Raw genomic sequence first — 24,101 nt, 5'->3', positions numbered from 1 at the left:
TTAGTCTCCAGTTTAATTGCCTTCAAACCTAGGCAGGCAGGCCCAGACAGATGGATTTTCAGTCTGACCTCATTAAAAAATAATCATAACCAAATAGAATACAGAGCAGAATCCGAGGTCCACAACGTGGCTAACAAGTGGGGGGAGCAGGGAGAGGGGAGCGGGTGAAGGGCCGGGGCCGGCCTGACCCACAATCCCCTCACTCACGTCCCCAGGGGCTGGCCTCAGACCCCTGAGCCAGCTGGCCCTTCCCTCACCCCCTCTCTCTCTCCTCTCTTGAAATCTGGGCAATTCTGGACTCCTTGCTCCTTGAGGCCTTTTCTCTCCTCCGGCCTTCGCTCCCCTTGAAGCTGGCATTCTGGAATATAAATTGGAAGCATGCGTGCCCCCCCCACCCCGCCCCAACCCCAGGCGGACGCCACATACCAGACAAAACGACTACAGGCCTGGTCATCTGGGGTTAAGAATGGTTTTTGTTTTTGGCAGGGAATGTAGAGGAGCCCAAAGGAACTGGCCGGGACATTGTTCCAGGAATGAAAGGGAGAGGGGTGGCGGGGGGGGGGCGGGGGGGGGTACAGTACGGGAGACAGAGCGAACACCTGGGGAACCACAGCTGGGGATGTTTTTCTGTCCCCCAGGGATTTGCAGGCAAAGAGTCTTTGTACCAGTCTTTAAAACGCAAGGGGGACATCGATCGACCCCACTCCGGACAGAGAGGTTTTAACTTCCTGCCCACTAGCTTCTCTGCCCCGCTGCTGTTTGCTGAAACCATAAATGAATGTCCGAGGCAGACATCTCCAGCAAACACGCTTACTCACAGCCCCACGGATTTGGGGAGAAACACAAGCAAGAAGCAAGGTCCCTCAGGATATGCATCCTTGCTGTCCCCAGTCGGTGGCCCAGAACGGTGAAAAAGTAGCAAGTAGTAGACACTGGGGCCTCCTGCCAGCCAGGCACCATGTTTAAGCACCACGCACGGTATCACCTAACAGCCCACGGAGAGCCTGTCCCTGTCTACATCCAGAGTAGAATCGGGAGTAATATTCTTTATGTTCTTCCTTAGCACTCTGGCCATGATTTTGAGAGAAGTTTCCTAACATTAGCAAGGGACTAATTTGTAAATCCTACACGGACAGGGAGTCTAAGAACTGGGTATGCAGGACCAGGGTAGAGAAAACTCCTTAGGGGCTCCCGAAAAATGTCTGATTTTTACCTCAGATCTGTGTTCTCTCGAACGTGTGTTCTAGAACACCTAAGCCGTCTGGGGAGTTCCTGTCAACCGCTGTGGGCACTGTCTCTCCCCTCCACGGCATGGAAGACCACCGTCCAAAACTCTGCAGGCACATTTCTCACTGCGAGCTGGGAACTGAGCGACCCCATAAGGCGGCCCCCCACTCCCGCCTTCCCCTCGAAGGCTCCGGGTTCTTCCTGCGGGGCCTGGGGCGGGGGAGGGGGGGTGCCCCGGGGGGCACCTGTATTAATGTCAGAGTTTAGTAACCTCTGTGATGAGCTAGATACTGGGTTAGTTCATTATTTCCTGTAATCCTCACTAAGACCCTGTTTAACCCAAAAAAACAGATGAGGAAACGGAGGCCCAGGGTGGTGAAGGGATCAGTCCAGGGCGAGGCCACGGCCACGCTGTTGCAGCTCTGGCCCAGACTTCCTGCACCATCCTCTTCCCTGAGGTCTGGGGCATAAATACCAGCTCCAGTGGCCACTTCGGGCACCCTGTGATGACCCACTCAGGTCAGGCAGGCCCTGGCATCTGGAACAAGCCTCGGCTGGGACAGAGGCTGTGTCCTGGGCCACTGGGACTCAGGCAAGCGGGACCCATGGGAAGGAGGGGCTGGGGAGGATTGGTGTTGGGGATGGAGACCTGAGGCAGGCCAGCAGGGCTGGCAGGATGAGGAATTCTGATGCTAATATCTGGGGCCCCCTTCCTCTCCCTCCGCACCCCAGCCCCTCTGGAGGAAAAGTCCCATCAGCCCTCCTAGGTCTCAGGGCTGTTGGGGTGACACTCAACCCCCAGCCCTGGGACCAGGCAGGGACGCACCCCTACCTCCAGTAAAGCCCCTTCTTTCAGTCGTTCAATCACCAGATGGCTACAGCTGCCAAGCCAGGGCCAGGTGCTGGGAATGGCTGCCGCTTTGTCTTCACTGTGGTCTCGACCCCTATGTCAGAGTTTCCCAGCCTTCCTGGCCAGCAGGCCAACCCCAGTCCCACTCTCCTTCCACTGGCCAGTTTCCTGTGGAACATTCACGCAACTGTCCTTTTTACTTATGCTTCCTGCATATTCAAGCATATTCAAGCCCCTAACAGGCAGAGTGTGTTTGGTTCACAGCTATGGTTCTGGCCTGGGCAAGGGCCCAGAGAAAGGTGACAGCTACAGGAGCACATGCTCCCTCCCTATGGGGGGGGGGGTCCTAGAAAAGACCAGAAAGGACCCATTTGACAGATAAGCAGACTGAGGCTCAGTCACAGCAGGTCACCTCCCCGTCCCCAGGCCTGGGGACCCTACCCCCTGCACCTTCACCAGTGGAGAACACGGATGGTGAAGATCTCAGTAGCCAATGATGCGGCTATTTGCCAGAAGGGGGCGAGACCATGAGTCGATTTTTATTTCGAGCATCTGTTGGTGAGAAATCAGCTTCCAGTCTCGTCCTTAGCGATCCTGAGCATGGGCTCCCACCCTGGGCATGGGCCCAGGCATGAATGTGCACTCTGCCCTCACTCCCAGCCAGCTGCCCTGGGGCAGGTCAGTTTGCCTCTCTGAGTCTCAGCTTTCTCATCTGTAATATGGGGCTGGGTATGCCTGGCCCTCCATGCCTGCAGCTTGTTATGATTGCTTTGTAGCTCAGAGAGTCAGGGAGGAAAGTAAAAGAAAAGCTCCCAGAAGGTGAACGCCAGGCCCAGGTCACCCAGAGGCTCAGCCCTCTGCACAGGGCCTGTTGCCTTCCTGTCCCGGTGACCTCTGTCAGGCGTGGAGAACAATGCCTGGGAAAAGAAGGAAACAGAGTCTCCCTGGGCCGGGACATAAATCGTGGCCTGCCCAGACCAGGGAGCGGACGGACATCCCCCACACCCTCCACCTGCAGCAGGCTGAGCAGTCCCCTTGGGCTCTGAGTGCCTTGCTCCTGGGAAGAAGCGTACACCCGCTGCCCTCACTTGTGGCCCAGATGTTGCCAAACTAGGGGAAGAGAGTTTCTGCCTCCTTAGAAGGGGCCTGGCACCAAGAAAGAAAAGGGAAACAGACATCTTCTCAGAGACTCTGGGCTCAGATGCAATCGCTATTAATTGCTCATCTACTATGGGCCATCAGATCCAATCCCTCCTGGGCTCACCACCCTCTCCTGGCCCACCGTCACACTTGGAATAAAATCCACACTCCTGACTTGACGGTGATGATAAGCCCCCAGCAGTCTAGCCCCTGCCCACCCAGACAGTCTCTCCCTCCTCACCAACACCTCCCTGCTCAGTCCTGCCCGGGGCTCCTGCCCTTACCACTGCGTCCCCTCCTGAAAGCCCATTCCTGTAGACCTTGACTCTGCTGGCTCCAGGGGGTATAGACCGTTCACTCTACGGGAATTCCTCAAGCCGGCTGAGGACCAAAATCGTTGGGGAGCATTTACTCCAGGGGAATCGGCCGGGATACGAAACAGAAACTGTATGTTTCCTCCTCCCCCAGAGAGCCGGTTGTTGCTGGCGAGCAGCACACCACTGGCTGGTCCCTTCTCATCATTCAAGCCTCTTGTTCACCTGTCACCACCCCCCAGAGGCATCCCCAGTGGCCCAGTGGAGAAACTCCCATGACAGTCCCCTTCTCCTAAGGCTCTATTCCCCACCCTGCCCACTCTGCATCATTCTTCTCGGTTTGCTGCTTGTCTGTCCATCTGTCTGCTCTCCTAGAATATAAACTCTGTGCCAGCCGGGCTTTTGTCCCTCTGCTTCCTCACCGCATCCCAGCACCCAGAACAGCCTTAACAGCCTCATTCACGTTTGCTGAATGTAGACGCTGCTGTCATGTCTGGAATATTTTGAACCCTAGCCCCGATCCCGCACTACGGTTCAGGGATTCTCAACACCAGCGCTTTCGACCTTCTGGGCTTGGGAATTCTTTGTGGGGGAGGACTGGGGCAGGAATGGTCCTGTGTGCTGTGGGACGTTTCACAGCAGCTCTGGCCTCTACCCACTAAATGCCAGGAGCGACTTCCCTCTCTGCAGCTGTGACAGCCAGGAATGTCTCCAGACACTGCCAAATGCCCGGCGGGTGAGGGTGTGCAGGGGAGGGTGGGGGTGGGGAGTGGAGGTGTGGGGTCCTCACTCCCAGGTGAGGACCATGGCCAGGCTCCTGAGGGAGATGTGTTATTCTCCCAAGCACATAGCAGAGGACACTGAGGCTGGGGAGGCACTATGATTTGGCCAGTGTGGGAAGAGAAAATGACTCCCCTCTAGTTGATTCCAAAGTCCTACCTTGCTGCTCACTGCCCCCAGGGCACAAGGCTCATCGACCCCCACAGCAACCATCTTAGACAGGACCGAAGGATCACACCCATGAAATGGAGGCTTAAAGAGGAGAACCACCTGCCCAAGGTCACACAGCACCCAAGTAACAGAGCTGGGATTCGAACTCAGGCCTAGGCAGCCAGCCCCTCCCACTCTCACTGTGGCAGGGATGTTCTCTTCCTCTCGAATGTGCTCACTGGTGCTCTCGCTGTTTAGCCGAAGCCTGCCAGGTTTCTGAGGCCCCACCTGAGGTGCCAGACACAGGGGGTTAATATTTTATTGCCAGCTCTCAAACTGTTTATGGCCAGCGTGGGCTCCTGGCAAAGTGCTCAGAGGCTGGGGACCAGCTCATCTCATGAATTCCTTCAATGAGAAGGCTGACCATTACTCAGGCCTATCAGGGAACTGTGCCTTCAGCGCACAGGGAGAGCTGTCAGGGGCAAGAAAAATATCACAGCGCTGCCATCCTGCAGCCAGAAAGTGTGGCTGGCCGTGGCTGGCTGTGGCTGACCGTGGCTGGCCACACCAGGCTAGGGCCAGCCCACCACGTCCATTGGGGGGGTTCTGACCACCCCACATAAGGAAAGGGACCAACAATGAGGCCAGAGGTGGCTGCTGCAGGGGCAGTGGGTAGCAGCCCAGCCCTGCCCTACCCAGGACATAGTAACATCTACTGAGCAAGCTCCTGGTGCCCGGCCCCAGTCTCAGCACCTGATGCACGGCCTCAAGTGGTCCCCTCCAGCCTGCACCACTGGATGGCAGAGGACAAGTCCCACGGCCTCCCTTGCTGGGACAAACAACAGCAGCCCCACCACCCTGCACATCGAAGGGTCATGCCTGTGAAACATCTGGCAGGTGCTCAATAAAAGCTGCGTTGGCATGGTGCTTCCTTGGTGACAGGCAGCCTTCTGAGTAGTTGCTCCTGCGTGTATGAACTCACTGAACCCTCCCGGCCCCATGAAGTAAGAATGATGATCGTTTCACCAATGAGGAAAAGGAGGCACAGAGAGGTTAAGTAGCCTACCCAAGGTCACACAGCCAGGAAATGGGAGTTGCTGCAGTTTGACCCCAGCGTGTTTGGCTTCAGAGCCCATGCTCTTAACCACATCATTATCATCCCTCTGTGTAGTCCTGTTTAGCTACAATCGTCCCATTCAATCCTCACAGTACTTCTACGAGGGGAAACACTATTTTTTTCCACTTTCTTGATGTTATAAGGAAACCAAGCTAAGACCACTGAAGTGGCTTTAAGGTCACAGAGCTCAGAGGAGTCGAAAGGCCAGTCCTGAACCCAAGCCCACCCATCGGGCAGGATCCAGTGCTGCGTCTTCCCCAAGGTCAAGAACAGTCTCTTAAACAACATCCACCTCCTGAGAGGCTGGGGAGTAAGTGCCTCTGTCCTCAGGAATGGATGTCGGGGTGATTTCTACAGGAGATTTGGAGACTTCTGGTTTACGATGGCCCCGGCCCTGGTCCACACAAGGCTTAACCAGGCAAAATCAGATCCTGGCTCACAGATGAGGAGGTCAAGAGGTAGTAAGGGGAGGTCAAGGCCCAGGGTCCGCTACCGTCCACTCCTTGTTCTGCAACCATGCTGTGTGACCATGGCCAGGTTGCTTGCCCTCTCTGGGCCCTGGATATTTCAGCTGGGCACGGCTATGGAGAAGGGGCACAAAACCAGGAGACGTTCTCTCCCCATCTACAACGTTACCTAAATTTTCACCTTGATGCTAGTTTGAGAGTGAGAGCCAGGAGAACATGCCCCAGGACTTTGACCTAGAGCAACACCACAGCTCTGATTGCTGTCCTGTCTGCAGATCGAAGTCACCAACACAAGTCTACACAGTGTCTCCACAGGTGCACACCCAGGCAGGGCTGGAAAATCGGGGTCAGCAGACCCTGACCCATGGCAGCCAGAGCCAGAAGCTCTCAAAGCCTTTCCACGATGAGGCTGCTGCAAGCTTCTGCTGGAAGGCACAAAGCCGGCCTTCGAAGAAGTTCTGATTTCCGCTGCCCCCCACAATGGCCCCAGAGGCCCCGGCAGAGAGCCGGGCCACAGAATCACTCCTTACTGGGTGCACAGGAGCTAAAAGCAACCATCTCTCACAGCTGCCCCGTGAGGGGGAGCAGGGAGCGGGCATCTGGGTCTCAGAGAGAGAGGAAGGTGGGAAACCTGCCTGCGGAGGTGAGGGCAGGTGAGGGGGTGAGAGGAGCCGAGCACAAACAGCTCCAATCTCAAGACCAGTTTCTATACTTGTGGAAACCACCAAACAGCCCCCAAGCCCACCCCAGGAAGAAGAAAGGAAAAAAAAAAAGAAAAAAACAATGTGAACAAACCCAGCCCCTCTCCCTACGGCAGACTCACCATTTCCATCCAACCTCTGCATGATCGAACTTCAAAAAATCCTGGGCGCAGGGTGGGGAGGAAAGGGGCCTGCTCAAAACTGGGACACCCCCCACTTTTTTTTTTTTTGCAGGCTTACAAAGAGATCAATTTTACTCTAAAGTTTAAAATGAAACATACCCCTGTTTGGGAAAAGAATTTCATTAGGAGGAAAATATAATATAAAAATACCCATTTAGAAAGAATGTGCTATTAATTCTTAGCACTCTATGCAGAAGGGAAAATTGCATTTTTATCTAAATGGTTTTTCTGCATAAGCCATTTACAATATTCTTTGCCTCCCTATAATAGGCCCTGCTACCATTAGTACTGGGACGACCAGGCTGAGGGCTGAAATCACCCTCAAACACATTTAATACATAACCCCTGAAAATCTATTCCAATGGGGACCTCCGCAAACAGGCCCGGCATTCCTTTTTTAAGGAAGGAATAAACGTTGCTGAGGGAGACGGAAGGGGGAGGCTGGGAGTGGGGTGCTGGTGGGGAAGAAGGGGACAAGATGGTTTAAGTTAAAAGCAAATGCTCTGGGTCTCTTGCGCCAGCTGTGAAATTGCAACTGATTTTTGGTTGCACGACTGCAATCATTTGCCTGCCTGCGTGTGTACAGACAGATGTGTGTGCTGGTATCACACACACGCACACGCACACACTCTCACGGGTTCCCATCAGACAAGCAAACAAGGAAAGGATGAAATTCAGGATATGAAAACAAACTATTTTTAAACACTAAAGCAAACACACCAAGATAGTAATACTGCTATTTTCCCATTAAACTAAGTTTCTCTCAATTTGAAAAGCGAGAGTAATCCAAACAATACTTCCAAACAAACTGCATGGAGTCTGGGGGTTGTGGCCTCCTCCGTTCTTAACAACGGGGCGGGGGGGGGGGCGGTAGTTGGAAAAAAAACACTCCGCAGTGAAGCAAAAACACAGTGGGGACGGGGCCAGCCCACTTTGCCACGTTCTGCCACGTCCCACCAAACGTGTTCTCCTTCACAACGCCATGCCTGGATTCTCAGGCGTCTCCAACTTCAAAATGCAACACTTTTTCTTTTTTCCAAAGAGTTTAAAAAAAAAAAAAAGTCTTCTAGTTCTTTCTCTCTTGAATTCCCAAAATAGCTACTTACTTAATACCAAATGTCGGGGAGCTAAATTAATTCATTAAAGAGATGCAGGGACTGTGATGGGCACAGAGCTGGTAGGGGGGGCGGGAAGGGGGACGCAGGCGGGGAGGTGGCTGCGATTTCGCTGCCAGGAGACAGAACGCCTCAGGCCGCTCTCTTCCGGCACTGCTGGGTCCATAAATTCTTCCTTTCAAACCAGGAGTCCAGAGATGTCATAATTATAGCTGATACAGGTAACAGGTGTGCGCCCCCTCTGTCCCTCCCACTCCCCCCCATTCCCGCCACCGTCTTCCAGATGAGCTTTTAGAAGATTTAGTGATCTTGCCTGGGGTGTCGTAATTACAGGAAACGACTCTAGTTTTAAGGGTTAGATAAAGACCCTCTCCAAATTTAAGGCCAGACACCAATGTCCATTAGACTTTAACGGGCCCACATAAAAAAAGAAATTGTATCCTCATCTCTCCAAATGCCCGTTTCCTCAGTGACTCAGGTTCATTTCAGGTTGGCTTGGCGCCGAAAACACTCCATCCTGCCCTCACTCCACAAAGGCAAGGACTCCATGAAAACTGATGTGTGTGGAATTAAGCAAATGCGGGTGGGGGGGGGGGGTACTCGGGAAATCATTTGCTCAAAAACCATGATGGCCAAGACCCACCTTTTTTTAAAAAAAAAAAGACCAATCATAACGGAAGTGGAATTTTAACCCATCATCTGGAAGTGAAGAGACAGGAAGGTTGTGGGGAGCCCAGGGAGGAAGGGGGGGTACCCACAGACGCAGGGCCAAAGAGCCCGCACCATCAAGAAGACACACGGTCCCCCTTTGAGACTCAGTGTTGGGAGAGGCCAAAGCTGCGGGCTATTTGGCTCTGTTTTCCCTTGTCCCAGTTTTCAAGACTTACACATACTTTTTCTTCCTTCTTTGGAAGTCCAGCCATGCATTTTTCTAAAAGTTCCGCACGCGCACATCCCGGCACCACTGTTTGTCAAAGCAGCAGCACAGAGGGTGCTCCAAAAAGGTTTACGATTCTTAAGTCTTCTCCACATCAGCGCTCAACTCCCAGTCAGTTAAGAAGTAATGCTCGAAAACTTTCCAGGGACCAAGGCACCAGGAGGAAACCCACGTTCTTTGGCTGTCTCGAAGGGTCTGGGGAGGCTGGGTTTGCTGGACAATTGGGCTTTTTCTCCCTCCTTCCCGACAAGTGATGGCTGAAGGGGCCACTCGCCTCTCTCTATTCCTGTCCTGGGGAGGTGGTGGGAATGGCCACTGGGGGTCTTTATTCAGCCTTGGGGGAGCTGGGGCTCTTACCGTACATGTTCAGCCTCACGGACACGCACACGCACACGCACACATGCACGCGCACACCCCCACAATCACAATCCCAGCAAAATGCTTCTCACACTGAGCACAAAATAAATGCTTATTAACTACACTGACCCCAAATAGTGAAATGTACAAGTAAATTAATCATGCCTCTCCCGGAGGCCTAACAGGATTACAAATTCGCCAAAAATTGACCACACGGAGATCAATAAGCTTCTACTTAAAACTGAAAGGACCCAAAACTTTGTATGAGCCTTCTTTTGGGGCAGGGGGCGGGGAGGGCAGGTGGGGAGGAAACCCATTTATTTTTTCATTTCTTATGAAGACTTCTCAGGCTTGTGTGTGTGTGTGTGTGTGTGTGTGTGTGCAAGCACGCACAAGCAGAATCCAGCAAAAGGCATCCAAAGCTTTATGCCCAGACAATTTAGAAATAGTCACGGCATAAGGATCGTGAAATTGCTCTTGTTTAAAAAAGCCAAATTTTGGGCCACCGCCTCTCTTCCCTCAAATACTAAACAACCACCAAAAGTTACATTGCAGGGGTTGAAAATGGTCAATTTGTTTTGAGCCAATTAGGCCTCCCTACAAAAGCACTCCAGGCTGCCGATGGCTGGGCTGGGGGTCTCCCGAAGAGGAAGAGAAAGGAGACCTGAATGTCTGCAGCTCCTTTCCACACTTGGCTTATCTCGAGTCAGGGAAATCTTCCTGCTGCTGAATTCATCACTGACTTTCGTTCCGTTTTTGCCTACCATTCAGAAAAAGGAAAAAAAAATATACATTGTGTAGGAGGGCGCTGCTTGCGTTTCAAAGCAGTGGGACCTGCCTGCGAGGTCTGTGAAAGGCAAGATTATCCCCAAAGTGGCTGGGTGCTGGGAGGGAAGCCTCAGTGTCACCTTATGGGGTCACCAGGGGAAAGGTCGCTCCTTTTTCCCACTCTCATCATCCCTCTTTAATGGAAAGGTCTAGGCTCATCTTGGAAACTTGGTGCATCTGCAACAGGCCACATGGGGCCAACTCCTCTGTAGGAGAAGGTGGCCACAGGCACATTACAAGGCCCTGACGCACCCAGGGCCCATCTGGGTCTTCATCCTCCACGCGCACCCCCTCCCACCCCACACCCCGTGCCACTATCTAAACAAAATAGGGCTCTGATTGCTAACAGACCCACCATTCGGTCATCAGTCCACACTGGGTCCTCCACGTCTATGTTACCCCCAAACTCTGCGGTCACAGGGAAGCTCAAACCATAACTTGGCGTGCTTTTGCAATGGCCGACGACAGCCCCCAAGCAATTCGCTCACCCCAGCCTCGCCCAGTAAGTGTTCTATAAATGACCTCCACATTTAGAAATCATTTGCCACTCCTGAAACCCCAAGTATTGGTAAATAACATTCTGATTCATATGGACACACTTCTTCCCTGCTCCACCCACCCCTCTACTAGCCGCCCCCCTCCGGCCCTGAGAAAATACACCGCACCCGGATCTCAGTCTTCCCAAAGAAGGGTGTTTTTCTCACAGGAAAAGACAGCGGAATATACACGTGAGGCCTCGGGGCCCTGATGATCGCGAGGACTTTTCAAACAGTCCACGCGGCCGGGGTAGAACCCCCTCACTTCTCAGTGAGTTCCCAACCAACCCCTCGCTTTCGCTGGAAGGCTGAGCTTGGGAGATTTCAAAGAAGGCTATGTTTTCTTCGGACTCCCCACCCCCGCTCTGATCATGAGATGGTCCCTCCGAAGTATTTTATTCCTGGTGGTCGTTGCCAATCATTCGACAATACTTGCGTTCCAAGATCCAAGGGCGTTTGAAAACACTGCTTCACGGTAACTGAAAAGGGTCATCTCTTTTTGACATCCCACCCTGCCCGGGATGATTGGATGGATAGGGAGCAGGGTGTTTGTGTGTGCCTGTGTGTGTGCACGCGCCCGTGTGTGTGTGTGTGTGTGTGTGCACGCGCATGCAAGTGTGTATGGAGGGGTTCACTCATTAGCTGTCACCTCACGTTCCAGAAGCTCCCAAATACAACCAGGAATGCTACACTGGGGCCCTCAACTTTGGGACAGACGGGTTTCCCCCAGACACGCCACGCTAAGCCAGCTGCTCAGAACGGCCCGAGACCAGGGTTTGTTCCAATGCCACTTCGGACCCGAGCTTTCAGATCAAATTAAATCGTGGTGCCCAAACTCTTTTTAAATCACTATCAGCAACGAGAAGGAAAACCTAATTTTAAATCCTCAGAATCAAACGCCTCTACCAGCCACTTTGTTCCCCCAAGACAGGCTGCTGGAAGAGGGAAATGGGGAACACGGGGGTGGCCAAGTGCCTCAACACCAGAGTCAGTCCGCGCTTCCTCCAAAGGCATGACAATCGTTGTCTATTGCTGAGTAACCGTGGAGATAGTTTTAGAGACATGCCGGATAAAAGCAAGACCTGGTTCCCTCTGGGGAGGCGGGGGGCGGGGGGGCGGTCTTCGAAGCCCTCGACTTTCCAAAGATGTCCACAGCCAGGGGCCCCGACTATGGCTTTGCCCAAGGGTCTCCCTGTTTCCCTAAACCACTGTCCAGCACATTTCCTTCATGCAAACCAAACCCTGGCACAGGTAAGTAAGCCTGCAACCCAGAAAACCAGGGACCGCTGGAGGGATCGGAATCCCAGGGCCAAACAGTTCACGAGGAGCCCAAGATCTTCCACGGAGAGGTGGAAAGTGGGAAGGAAGACAGAGGCTTTGGGTCACACGGTGGATCCTAGCAACAATTAGGGAAGAGGGGGGCAGGCTGAGTTTGCTGGACCCCTGAGCTTTAAAGATCAGTACACTAAATGACTTCTTTCTTACAAGGTGAGTGTATTAGGATGTTTGCTGTGGGTTTTCCCATTTTTTGGACAAATCTATTCCATGTCAGATGTTCCTTCTGGGACATGCAGAGAGAGCCAGTAGGTTATTGTGAATGCACTCAGACCTCCGAACTGTTCAATTCAATTGCCTTTATGTTTAAAAGGGCATTTGGGTCCATAAGATGATGTGTAAACCATGGAAGGAGACGCACACGATCGCTATAAAATTCTCTCTCTGATCCAGCTTCGCAAGGAAAAGGTTTTCTCAGTCAGGAGGGAGAACAGGAATTTGGGATGATGCCGTAGATCTATGGACCTCCCCCACAACCAACACACACACTCAGTAGGTACCGGGGTCGGGGGGGGGGGGGGGGCGGGCAGTCCAACGTGGCCTCATCGGGCCAAAGCTCAAAGCTATGAAGAACCCGAAACAGCCCCTCGGATTTCAAGGCACGGGGAAACCCCTGACAAGTTTCTCCACTGCCTCCTCTCCTGGGTTCTTTCCGGGTAAACACCATGTTGGAGCAGACCCTTCCTTTGCTTCCCAAACCTTGGAGGCCGCTGATTAAAATGCAGACCAGCAAACAAAGCGGGCCTCGCGTCCTATCAGAATTACACCCCGAGAGTATGCTGTCCCTCAAACAGCCGTCTGCACTCACATCACCATAACTGCACTCTGCCTTTCCATCCTGGGCACAGAGTAAGTCTGGAGTTGTTGCCCCGATAGACATGCTGTGACTCAGGCCACCTTCTCTCTCATGCTCTCCAGTAACAGCTACCCTGCTGAGGCGTGGTGCCTCTTGTCACGTCATTTCAAGACATCAGAAAATGCTCAGGGCCCCCTCCTCGCTGGGCTACCCATAGGGCAAAAGGTACCAGGGTCCCAGAACCATCTCTTCCTTCGGGTCCCATTCAGAGTTTCTCAGGGCCCCGCGTGGCCCTGAGTTGGGAACCGTCAGTGGAGCTGTAGTGTGTCAGGACACAGAGGGTCCCCGAAGGCAAGGCTGTGACTAATTCGAAAGCCCGGCATCGTCTCCTCCATGTTGGTACCAAAAGATTACAATGAAGGAGAGGAATTTCCATAAATGAGAAGCAGCGTCCGTTTCCCACAACTGGGAGGGGGAGGGGGGGAGAGGAGCAGGGGGAGGGCGGGGTGGGCACCGATTCAAAGATTCCTCTCCTGGCTGGAGAGTGGTGTCAGCTGAATTCAGCCAGCAAGACACCTCCACGCACACGCTCACGCACAAAACCCAGCAAGGGGAGATGCGCGTCTGCTACCAAAATACTCCAGATCAAAGTCACCCACAGCCCAGGAGGCCCAGGAGGCCGAGATTTCGCAATTAGGATCTTCAAAATCCTCCGTCTATTTTTAGGACTTGCGCTCATTCAGTCCTTTACAGAATCAGAACCTGTCAGCTAACGCCATTGAAACTGAAGGTTTAGCTCCTTTCCCCACTTGCCTTGGGAAAGCAGATTAAGGGTAAAGTGGAGGAGTGGCTGGATGATTTGATGGAAATACACTTAGCCATGCATATGTATATGTTCTTGTGCAGGGGTGGGCGTGGGGGACGGAGGGGGGCCTCCTTCACATGCTGAATTGCAAGGGGCCCTGCTTTCCTCTTGTGGGCTACGGGCAGACCCCCGAGCCGACACCCACCTCGGCCACACTCCTTCAAGCCAGCCCCCAGACCACTTCCTTTGGCTTCCGTGGGTTCGAGAAGGTAAGGAAGCTTGAAAAATTTCCACCAAATGTCTCTCTTCTCAATCACGCACTCATGTATATACCAACATCTCCGCCACCAGCAATCAAAACCCACACTCAAATCTGTCCACCCAAGTTGGGCCTAAAAATAGGCATTGTCCTAAAACAAACACATCGCCCAGCAAGTCAAAAATCCCAACTTGAGTCAAAAGGATGAAGCTGGTTATTCCAGACCCTCCAGACTGAATATTTGGGTGGAATAAACAGGGGGACAGAGAGGGAAGGGCATAAGGTACACCCACTCAGTTAAAGGGAGGCCCCCAGACTGACCCAGGTCCCCTCTGGCATCAGAAGGTTTGGGGTTTTATACCGTAATTTGCTGGGAAGCCTGGTTGCCCTTGCACATTGCCCAGACATTTGATCCCATGACATAAAAGCTAGAGCTTTTTATCCTCTAAAATTCACCAGAGGTAAATACAGTATTCCTTAGCAGGAATATTTATCTCCTAAGTGCCTTTGGCAAACCAGATCACTCCCTGGGCAAAGAACATGACCCTACGTGACTGTCACTCAAGTGGCGAGAGAGATGATTTTGCTCTCCCCACCAGCGTGAAATGAGTCCTGGAGATCCTGTGAGATCCCAAGGATACATACATACGTTCAAGTTTGTCCCGCCAGAGCGGGAAGCATTTCCCTCCTCCAGTTTCACCTGGTCCTCCCGGGCTATTTATTAAAGATGTATATTTTATATCAGCAGAGAGTATCGGGTAACTTCTTGGCAAAGGCAGGATCTATTTTTCAGGACCTATTAAGATTTTCAGGCCCTATTAAGATTCTTGTGGAAATTTAAATACCTCTGTCAGGCAAACAAAATCGTATCAGGAATCATAGAATTTCATTGCTAGAAAGTGCTATTAGATTAAACAGCCCTCACTCCCTTCCTAGAAACCTCAGTAAAACAGAAGTACATTTCAACAGCCCCTTACTTCCGGTCTGAAGGGCCTCAGAAGAAATGCAAATGAATTGATATTAAAGAAAGCGATCCTTGAGGAAAGCCTTTCGATCTACAAAAATTGTATCTATTTATATATTTACATATATATACGTGCAACTATGAACGAACACGGGTCAACACAGATATCAGTAGGCAGCAGCTACTTAAAATCAAAACAGCCAGAAAAATCCAGTGGTGGAAGCCATTAACAAGTTCAACACCGATAAGCTTCAAACCCTCAAAAATCCCTGTCCTTTATTAATATTTAGTAGAAATGTATAATTGTAGATGTACGCTAGGTTGGGGTTTTATGACGGGAGGCGGGCAAAAGAGACGGGTTTATTACAACCATGAAATATTAAACAAGCACCAAAGAACAGTAGTAGCGCGTCCAGAACTAACCAGGGAGCAAGCAGGCCAGAGTGTCAGCTCTACAAAGGGGGTTCCTATCTGTTTACATTGCCCCTGATTAACACCTGTGAAGTTTTGGGTTACATCTTGGGGGAGGGGGGGCCAAAAGTCACAGGAAGGCATGCAACCCACGCTGGGTGATTTCGCAGGAAAACGGAAAGGCAAGGCTCCTTGCCTTCCTGAAACGAGCCTGAATGAGCTGAAAAAAATTTTCTCCACGCCACCGTGGGGAGTGGGGGAAACTACTCAGGAAAGAGCACTGGGGCCTCCCTCCTCCCCCAAGCCTGCCCCCACGTTTAAGGAAACTCAGTGTCCAAATGCTGCCTGCCCACTCTTTCTCAGTACTGCTTACTGAGTTCCGACCGGCACACTCCGAGAGGCATAAAATTCCAAAAATTTCTCCCGCATCACTGTAAAAATATCATACTTCCAAAAAGGGCAGGATTGCATGCACGGCGTCCATGGAGCCCTCTTCTATTTCAATGTGTGCGAAGGAACGTTTCTGGACCGCTCCGGATTTCAGGACAGAGAGCAAGCCACGGAGTGGAAGTTTGGCAAGGATCAACTTAGTAAGGAATACAGTTAATTCAAGTTTTGAAAATCGTCAGGGACAGGAGGGGGCTAAACGGCCTTTTTCAGACTGAATACCCTCTTATCTACAATTCCTCATTTTCTCTCCTTCTCTGTTTTGGAATTCCTCCACAGCCACACACCTATTACCAAGATCAGTGGACGATTTTGCCAACTCCTCTCAAATCCGTGTCGTCCTCGCTGATCTAACAGATGTCTGGAGAGGGCCAAACTCGGGCTGGTTTTTCTTTCCTCCCCATCCCTCCGCACAACTTCACCCTTTCCCGCCCCCGCCCCCAACTTTGTGCAAACAGAACCTCAAGAGGAGATGAGGAGTTTCATTATACAAAAGTTGTTGGGTGGGGTAAGAAATCAGGAGAAGCGTAATTTGGAGAAGCCCGCTTACCTGGTTTAAAAAAAAAAAAAAATCATCATCACACGTGATTCCAGCCTGGCCTTTGCCAGAACTACAACTTGCCATTTGAGTTCCCTCCCCTCCAAAGGACATCTAAACCCCATAAGACAATCAGGGCACGTCCCACCGACTACACGGCTTGTGCGGGTCTGAAGACTGATCCGTTCTCACCAATCCGAGCACAGATCATTTTGTTAAATACCGACTCGTACTTTGTCATCGGAGCGAAGAATTTCAGAAACGGTGTTAATATTTAATCACATTAGTACTGGCATGTTTTACGGCGTGACAAAATAAAATATCATTATAAAAACGGGCTTTGCCTGAAAGGGGGCGGGAGGGAAGGGGCTGGCTGGGGGCTGGGACCTCCAGAAGGGATGTTCAAAGCTGCTGGACACCCCGCTTCCTGGCCAACGGGCCCACGGGGCATGTGTTTAAGGACAAGCAGAACGTTGTACTTTAAAATTTTTTTTCGCCTCTATTTTGAAGTGGCACACTTCACTGATTTTCAGCCAGGGGACTCGGGGGGCTGTTGAAGGCTCTGTGTACCTATTTATACAACACGTACAGATGGAACTGCACGGTGTTATCATAATGAAAAGTTTAATCATCCTTATTTACTACCAGTGAGGGAGCAGGAATCTGATGCAGATACCTTCTAAAGCCTTAACGAGCAGCCCCAAGGCTGCCGAAGCTGTTAGTGACCTCAATTCGGGGCTTTATCTAGGAAACTGTCCTTCCCACATCACAGAATGGAAAACAAAGGAGGTCAAGTGGGTGTCCCTGTGAGGCTGCTAAGGAGGCCAGCCCCGCAGCCAGCCGCAGCCTGTCCCAGTCCGAAGCCCGTCCTGTCCCCGTCCGTCCTGTCCCGAAAGAAGTCCCTGGCCCCCACCCCCGCCCTCCCCCCTGTGCAAGGGAGGGCTGCCTTTAGCTTACAGGGGGAATCAACCCGCAAGTGACTAGCATCTGTTCCCAAAAAAATATTTTTGCTCCTCTGACTGTGAAAATGAAACAAACAAAACAAAACAAAACGTATCTTTATGACATCTCTTCATTCACAGGCTGCATCTTTTTTTTTTCCTTCTGGGAAGGAAGGTTAGGGGGACCCCTGGCAAGAGGGCTCTGTGACACCTTTTAAAAAAATCTTAAAACCACTCAATTCCTCTGGACCTCATCTACGAAGTTCCTTCAAAGGCACGCAGGCCGAGGGCTACTGGTTTTTCTATATTAATTCTCGAAAGCAGGGGCTTTTAAGAAACTTTTCTCACCCTATTTTGGCCAATATGTTCTTAATTACTGGGAAGGGGGAGGGGTGGAGAGGTGGGGGAGGGACAGCCTGGCCAAGCCAGGTAGAAGTGACAGGGGCTGGGATTTCTGCTAACCAGCTATCGATCGTAGGATCGAGATGTTGTGTACAAGAAAATAAAAGAGACTGGGGTGGGGAGGGTGGCCGAGAGCTGGGCAAGCAGGATGCTGTGTCCAAGTCCATTTTAAAAAGGAAGGGGGGGAAAAAACCAGGGAGAAGAAGCGGAGGGTCCCAAACTAACCAATTTATGGCCTTGCCTGGGAGAAGCCTGGAGAATGCTGATGTTGGCCGCAGGGTCTGCCGTGCATGCTAAGCAGCAGGCTTCAAATGAGAGAGCAGCGTCCCGGGCTGGGCAGTAGGCGAACAAAGAGAAAAGCGGGGAGGCCGCATTCATGAATTAGAAAAACCTAAGCGGGAACGCTAGCTACCCGGGACGACGCTACCCAGGACGGCAGGCAGCGGTGAAAGCCTGGAGTTCTGAGCCACCCAACTCCGGGGCCGCGCTTCCCCTCCCCCCTCCTTTTTCTTCCTCCTCCTCCAGCCCATTCTCCTAAAACCTACCAGCACCTTAAACTCAGGGGCAGGAGGCCCAGGCCAACGAAGACAGAGAGGAAGAACTCTAAGAGAGAGCAAGAATCAAAGGATGTCTTTTTTTTAAAGACGGGTTCAATGGGCAGCCACTGGTTCCATGGTAATATTCAGCAACCCCTCCCAAACCTAGGGAAGGCATCAAGGGTTTAAAAGAAAAAGGTGGGAATTGTGGGGGCGGGGGGTGGGTGGTGAGGGGAGGGGCATGATATTAATTTTAAGAAGCAATTATGTGTGGAAAAAGGGAAGGGCCCGTTAAAATGAAACGGTTATCTACTGCAGCCCCATCCTCTTACGATGTAAAAACAAAATTGTTATGACTTGAACTGCAATGGCGGTCCCTTTACTAACCCCCACCCCACCCACCTTAAAGGCCTCCAGGCCTGGTGGGGAGGGAGTGCTCAGAATGCAAACAAGAGCTGGGACCAGACATCTGTCACCAAAGCCAGGCGAGATATTGACAAACGCGGGTCCTTTGTGTCTTAAGACTATATATCCATAACCCCATACACAGACGATGCCCCAGCTGAGTCGTCCGGTCTCCGCCAAGCGGAGACCCCACCCCAGCCCCAGCAACCCCCAACCCAAATGTCAAGGAAATACAACCAGGAAAAGCCTGCTTGCCTCCTACAACCAGACAGGTCTCCAGGTTTCCAATGAAACGTTAATAGTTAAGAAGAGACAAAACAGCTATTCATTAGGAACAAGTGTCAAATTAGGCATTGCCTTGGAGTGATGCTGCTGACACCAGCGCCTGGTAACTTTTTTTTTTTCTAAAGATGCTGGCACATGGAAGGAAACTCAAGCTGGAGGTTGGCTGCCTAGGATAAGGTGGGAAGGTTATTAACACAACTTCCCAGGTGTCCTGCCAGGAAAGTGAGTGGGTGAGGGGGAGGCAGGCACACAACTCCCACAAAGTAGAACCAGCCCGAGTGTTAAGGGTGAGGAGTGGTCTCGGTGTGAAAGGAAAGGCGCTGGTCTTGTCCTCTGAGCACCCAGCAACTCAGGTGAAACTTGGTAAAGGGACCCTGAAATAATCCCCACAGGGCTGCCATCAAAGTTCCAACCTCGGTGTGGAACTAGAATCCACCTGATAGCAGTGCCTGGTGGGGAAGGGTGGGGGGTGGAAGTAGGGAGATCTGCCCACAGAGCCCTTGCTGTAACCAAAGGGACGGTGTCCAGCTCTGAGCTGGGCATTAAGAGGGCCTGGGGCCCCTCCTAACCCCAAGGGATCATCCCCTCCAATGGCCCACTCAAGGCTAGGCTAAGGCCTGCAGTGGGAAGGAGGCCTCCGGGGGGAGATGAGATGGGAACAAGGGCATATACCTTCTTTGCTGTTGGGGTTCTGGGGTTTGGCCTTCTCCCAAGGCGCCAGCGTCTTGTCGTCGTCCGCGCCGTCCACCAAGGCCTTGTCGGCAGGCATGTACCAGGTGGCGCTGTGCTCTGCCATTAGCGAGTCCAGGTCGATGGTGCTCATGGCGCTCTTGACTGCCTCAGAGCAGCAGCTGCCCAGCTCACTGTCACCATTCTGCGCGCCGGAGGACCCAACGGTGCACTCACCCTTCTTGCCACCCTTGAGCCCCAGGGGCTGGTCCTCAGAGATGCTGAACTGCTGCCTCTGCAGCTGGATCTGCGCCTGGAGGATCTCCAGGGGGTGGATCTCATCCGGGGGTGGCGCACCGCTGCTGCTCGTGGGGGTCCGGACCTGCTCCAGGCCCGGCGTGCCAGGGTGGCCCGTGCCACCGCCCCCGTAGCTGTCAGGGGTGGAGGTAGAGGTAGACATGATGCCCAGGCCGAGGGGGGGCGGGGGTGCCTTCGGTCCGTGCTCCCCAGCGCCCACCCCACGCGGAGGGAGTTTGGGCGAGCCTGTCACCAGGGGGCTCCTACTCGCTTTGGCCAGGGCTGGGGGGTTGTCGGAGCTGGATGACACCTCGTCCTCGTTGGCGTAGCTGGTGCTCACCTCGTCCGAGGCAAACTCGCCCACGTGCGGCGAACTACCATCCGACTTGGCCCCGCCGTCCAGGGAAGCCATGAGGTCCTGCTGGTCCCCCAGAAGCAACTCGGCCCCCTTCCCCCACGACGGTGACGTGAGCGCTTTCTCGTGAGGCGTAGGAGCCCCGCGAGCCTCGCTCGTGGAGCTTCCCCCGACGGCTGTGCTGGGTGCCTGCTGCTGCCCTGGGCTCACCCCAGGCGCGCCCCCACTGTCTGGCGCTGCCGAGTACTTGTCGAAGAAGGTCCCAGGGCTCACGTGACCACTGTCCCTTTTTCTTCGACCCCGTCCCCGGCCGCCGCCCCCGGGAACCGGCTTGCCGTCGTTCCCCGACGTGGACTCCAGGGTGTAGTTTGGGGAGAGGCTGGTGCCATCCCCCTGGGCAGGCGGGTTGGGCGGCCCTGGGGCTTTGGAGCCGCTGTTACTAGTCCCCGACGGGCCTCCAGGCCCTGGGGCCCCAGGGGCAGTCCCTCCGGGGAAGTAATCCGAGCCCGGGTTGCCGGCCACAGCCGCGCCGTCGGTCTCGTTCTGGCTCAGTTTCCTCTTGCCCTCGGGCGGGTTCTTCTTGTTGAAGGTCACGTTGAGGTTGGGGGCCCCGAGGCTGGCGATCATGTTCTGGCAGGCGGTGGAGAGTGCAGCCAGGCAGCTCTGGCCGAACAGGTTGTCCTTGGAGCTGGGCTTGTTGAAGGAGCCCAGCGACAGCGCGCCCAGCTTACTGGCCGAGGTGCGCTGGCTGGACTGGAAATCAGGCTGCGGCGGGTAGGCGCCCCCTCCGCTGCCACCGCCAGTGCTGCCGCCGCCCCCGCCCGCACTCGGCGGCGAGTTCACGCCTGGGCCGCTGTGCGGCGTGGCCTGCCGGTTCGCCGCGCTGAACGGGAAGCCGGGCTGGCCCCCGAGCGCCGGTGCGGTGAAATCCGGCGGCGGGGGTCGGCGCTCAGAGGGAGCGCTGGGCAGCCCCACCCCAGCCCCTGGAGACTGCAGTTGGCCCAGACCCGCCAGGCTGCCGCCGAACTGCAGGCCGGGGGAGGGCAGCGCGGGCACGTGGCCCTCTCCGGGCATCCTCAGCGGCTCCTGCAGAGGGCCACGGAACAGCACTCCGGAACCACCGGGGGGAGGGGGAGGCGCCAGGCCCGGGTCGTGCGGGCCGCAGTCAGCCGGCAGGCCTGAGCCACCCATCCTGCGGGGCAGCAGGTCCCCCGGCGGCGGGTGCGGCCCTGGGAACCACGCGCTCTCCTGAGCCAAGTGAGGCGCCTGCTGCTCGAAAGTGCCCAGGCGCCCCGCGCCTGCGCCCGCGCTTTCGCGCTCAAAGTTCGGCTGGCCCAAGCCGCCCACCGGGCCGCTGTGTACCAGGCCGCCCTGGCCCACGTCCCCGGGGTGGCCTAGCTGGGCCAGGTTGGGCTGGCGCAGCCGCTGCTGCTGATTCCGCGACGCCATCTGCTTAATCATGAGGGCCGCGTTTTGGCGCTGCTGCTGCTGCTGCTGTTGCTGCTGCTGCTGTTGCTGCTGCTGCTGCTGCTGCAGGGACTGGTGGTCCGGGGCAGGATGCTGCAGGGGTGGCCCTGAGGGGAAGCTGTCGGGCACAGGCGGCGTGAACTCGCCGGGTAGGCCCGAATAGGCGGAGGGCGAGAGGTGGTTGTCCAGCGCGCCGTTGTGCATGTTGCCGTTCCACGAAGCGCAGCGGTCCACTCCCGCGCTGCCCGGGAAGTCAAAGCGCGGCCTCTTGGCCACATTCATGTAGGGGGGCGCGTCAAAATGCTGCAGCCGCTGGTTGGGCGCCTGCTGGGGAGGGGGGTGCTGCATGTTGAACACGGGCTCCGAATACGGGTGCATGTTCCGGTTCTCCAGCCGATGGATGGGGTACTCGAACTGTGCGTGCTGACTGGGCAGCATGGGGCCCCCGTCCTGCAGGCCGCCGCTGGGCGTGCCCGCCTCGCCCTGCTGGGGCCGCGGGAGCGCAGGCGGGCACGAATTTTGTCGGACCAGAAGCCCGGGTGGCGGTGGCGGCGGCGGCTGCGGCTGGGGTTGCTGAGGCGGCTGCGGGGGCTGCTGCGGAGGGGGCGGCGGGGCCTGCTGGGGAGGCTGCATCAACGGGTGCCTGGAGCCTACTCCCGGCTCCAGCCCCACAGGCATCTTGCGGGCTCCGCCGAACCTCTCGAAAAACACGCCGTGCTGCTGCTGCTGCTGCTGCTGTTGCTGCTGTTGCTGCTGCTGCTGCTGCTGCTGCTGCTGCTGCTGCTGCTGCTGGGCGTGCATTTTGGATAAGCCCACCATGCCTGCAGCTCTGGGCATGGCCGAGGCACCCGGGAAAGAGCTCCCGGGAACCTGGCGCCCCGCCGCATAATGAGGCAGCTGCCCCTCGGAATCGGAGGGCGAAAACAAGTCGAAATGTCCCGAGGGCGCCTCGCCAGGGTAATTGTATTCCAGCGAGTCGACGGCACCTTGGTTCGCCACCCTTCGAGGCTCCAGACTGTGGGAATCGGAGCCGCTGGAGGCGGGCAGGCCGTGAAAGGAGGCAGCTCGGTTAGGGCTCTGGTCCAGCGGCAAGCATGGGGCAGGCACCGCATGACCCGAGGCGCCCGAACTGTGGAAGTCCGGGAGGTTCCCGGGTCGCTGCGGGCCGAAGCTCTCGGGCCCCTGGCTCTCCGCCATGTGGTCATAACCCTCCGCGAAGGGCGGCTGGCTGCCCAGGCCGCCGGCGGCGCCGCCGTAGCCAAGTAGACGACCCCCGTGCAGGCATGAGGCCCCTGGGTCCGGGCCAGCGAAGTTGCCCCCAAAGTGGGGGTGATGTTGGTGGGGGTGGTGGCCTCCCGGGTGGCCGTGGTGCGGCTGCTGGCCTCCAAAGAATCCGTGCACCGGCTGCGCCTGCAGCCCCCCCGCGTGCAACTCCGAGTGGCCACGCGCGTGGAAGCCGTAAGGCTCCATGTTCATGCTCAAGATCGGGGGCTCGCCCAGCGCGCTCATGGCAGGGTCCACGGGGCCAGGGGGTCCCCCCGCGTGGAAAGCCGGGGCCTTAAAGTGGGCATTCATGCTTAGTCCGGCCTCGTTAAAGTTCCTTTCGCCCTGGCCAGCGTTCCTGCTGTTGATCTGGGGCTCGAATTGGTCCAGCCCAAACATACTTGGCAGGGGGCGGGGGGATCAATAGGGCATGACAGCCTGCTCTCCGCTGCGCGCCTCCGGCCAACTAAACGTTCCGGCCCTGGGTTGGGCGCTCCGGGACGCTCAGCACCGCGGGGGCGCAGTGCGCACCGCCACCTCGCCTGGCGTGTGGGCTGGGGGCTATCAGCTCCTCTCCCGAAGCTCTGGCTCTGCCGGACCCGGGCCTCTCACATCTTGCGGTGCCGCGGGGCCTCGGGGAGCCGTGTTGGGGGGCCCATGCCCCGGCGGTTGGCACAGCCGCGGGTGGGTTTGCGCGGAGGGGACGGAGCTGCGGGCGAGTGGAGACAAAAAGTTAAGTGGGGGGAAGGAGGCGGGAAGGAGGAAGGGAGAGCAGAGCGATCACCTTCTTAAGTCCGATCGGGTCGGGTGGGAAGCCCCAGGACGTCTCCCGAAGCCTCCCGGAGTCCGTGGCGGAGCTGCTAAGGGGTCGAGCAAGGAGACCTTTCAAAGCCGTGGCTGGCGCCCAGGCATGGACAGAACGGTCCCTCCCCCCTCCCCCCGGAGTCCCCGCGCTCCGCAGCCCGAGCCTCCGCCGAGCACGATCCGCTCGCACAGTCTCTGTCGGCCCCGAGCAAGCGGCTACTGCTTCTTCAGCGGGTCGGAAGGCTGGAGGCTCCGCTCGGCATCACGGGCGCGGGCCCTGAGCCGAGGGCGCAGCGGGGCTGGGGAGGCAGCAGGCGCCCGGGGTTGGAGCCCAGGTTTGAGGGAAGGCGCGGTTCCCCTGCTCCGCGGCGGGTGCGCTGCACCCCGGCGCGCCGCTTCGCGGCCACGTCCGCCGCCTGCC

At 55.4% G+C, this 24,101-nt stretch overlaps 1 protein-coding gene across 1 annotated transcript in view; it reads right to left on the bottom strand.

The window, feature by feature from the left end:
* The window catches only part of MN1 (MN1 proto-oncogene, transcriptional regulator), a gene marked incomplete at its 5' end in the record, with an annotated part of 44,082 nt that extends 20,807 nt beyond the window's left edge, over positions 1-23,275 (bottom strand). Inside the window, one exon of the mRNA XM_080821964.1 lies at positions 19,498-23,275. Coding sequence (XP_080678090.1) covers positions 19,498-23,275 — 3,778 coding nt within the window. The remainder of the gene's footprint in view (positions 1-19,497) is intronic.
* Positions 23,276-24,101: the final 826 nt, after the last annotated feature.

Source organism: Martes martes (genome assembly GCF_963455335.1).
Source record: "Martes martes genome assembly, chromosome: 13".
Classification (NCBI taxonomy): domain Eukaryota; kingdom Metazoa; phylum Chordata; class Mammalia; order Carnivora; family Mustelidae; genus Martes; species Martes martes.
Note: the sequence above shows the minus strand (reverse complement) of the source record. Positions and strands in the feature narration are given on the sequence as shown.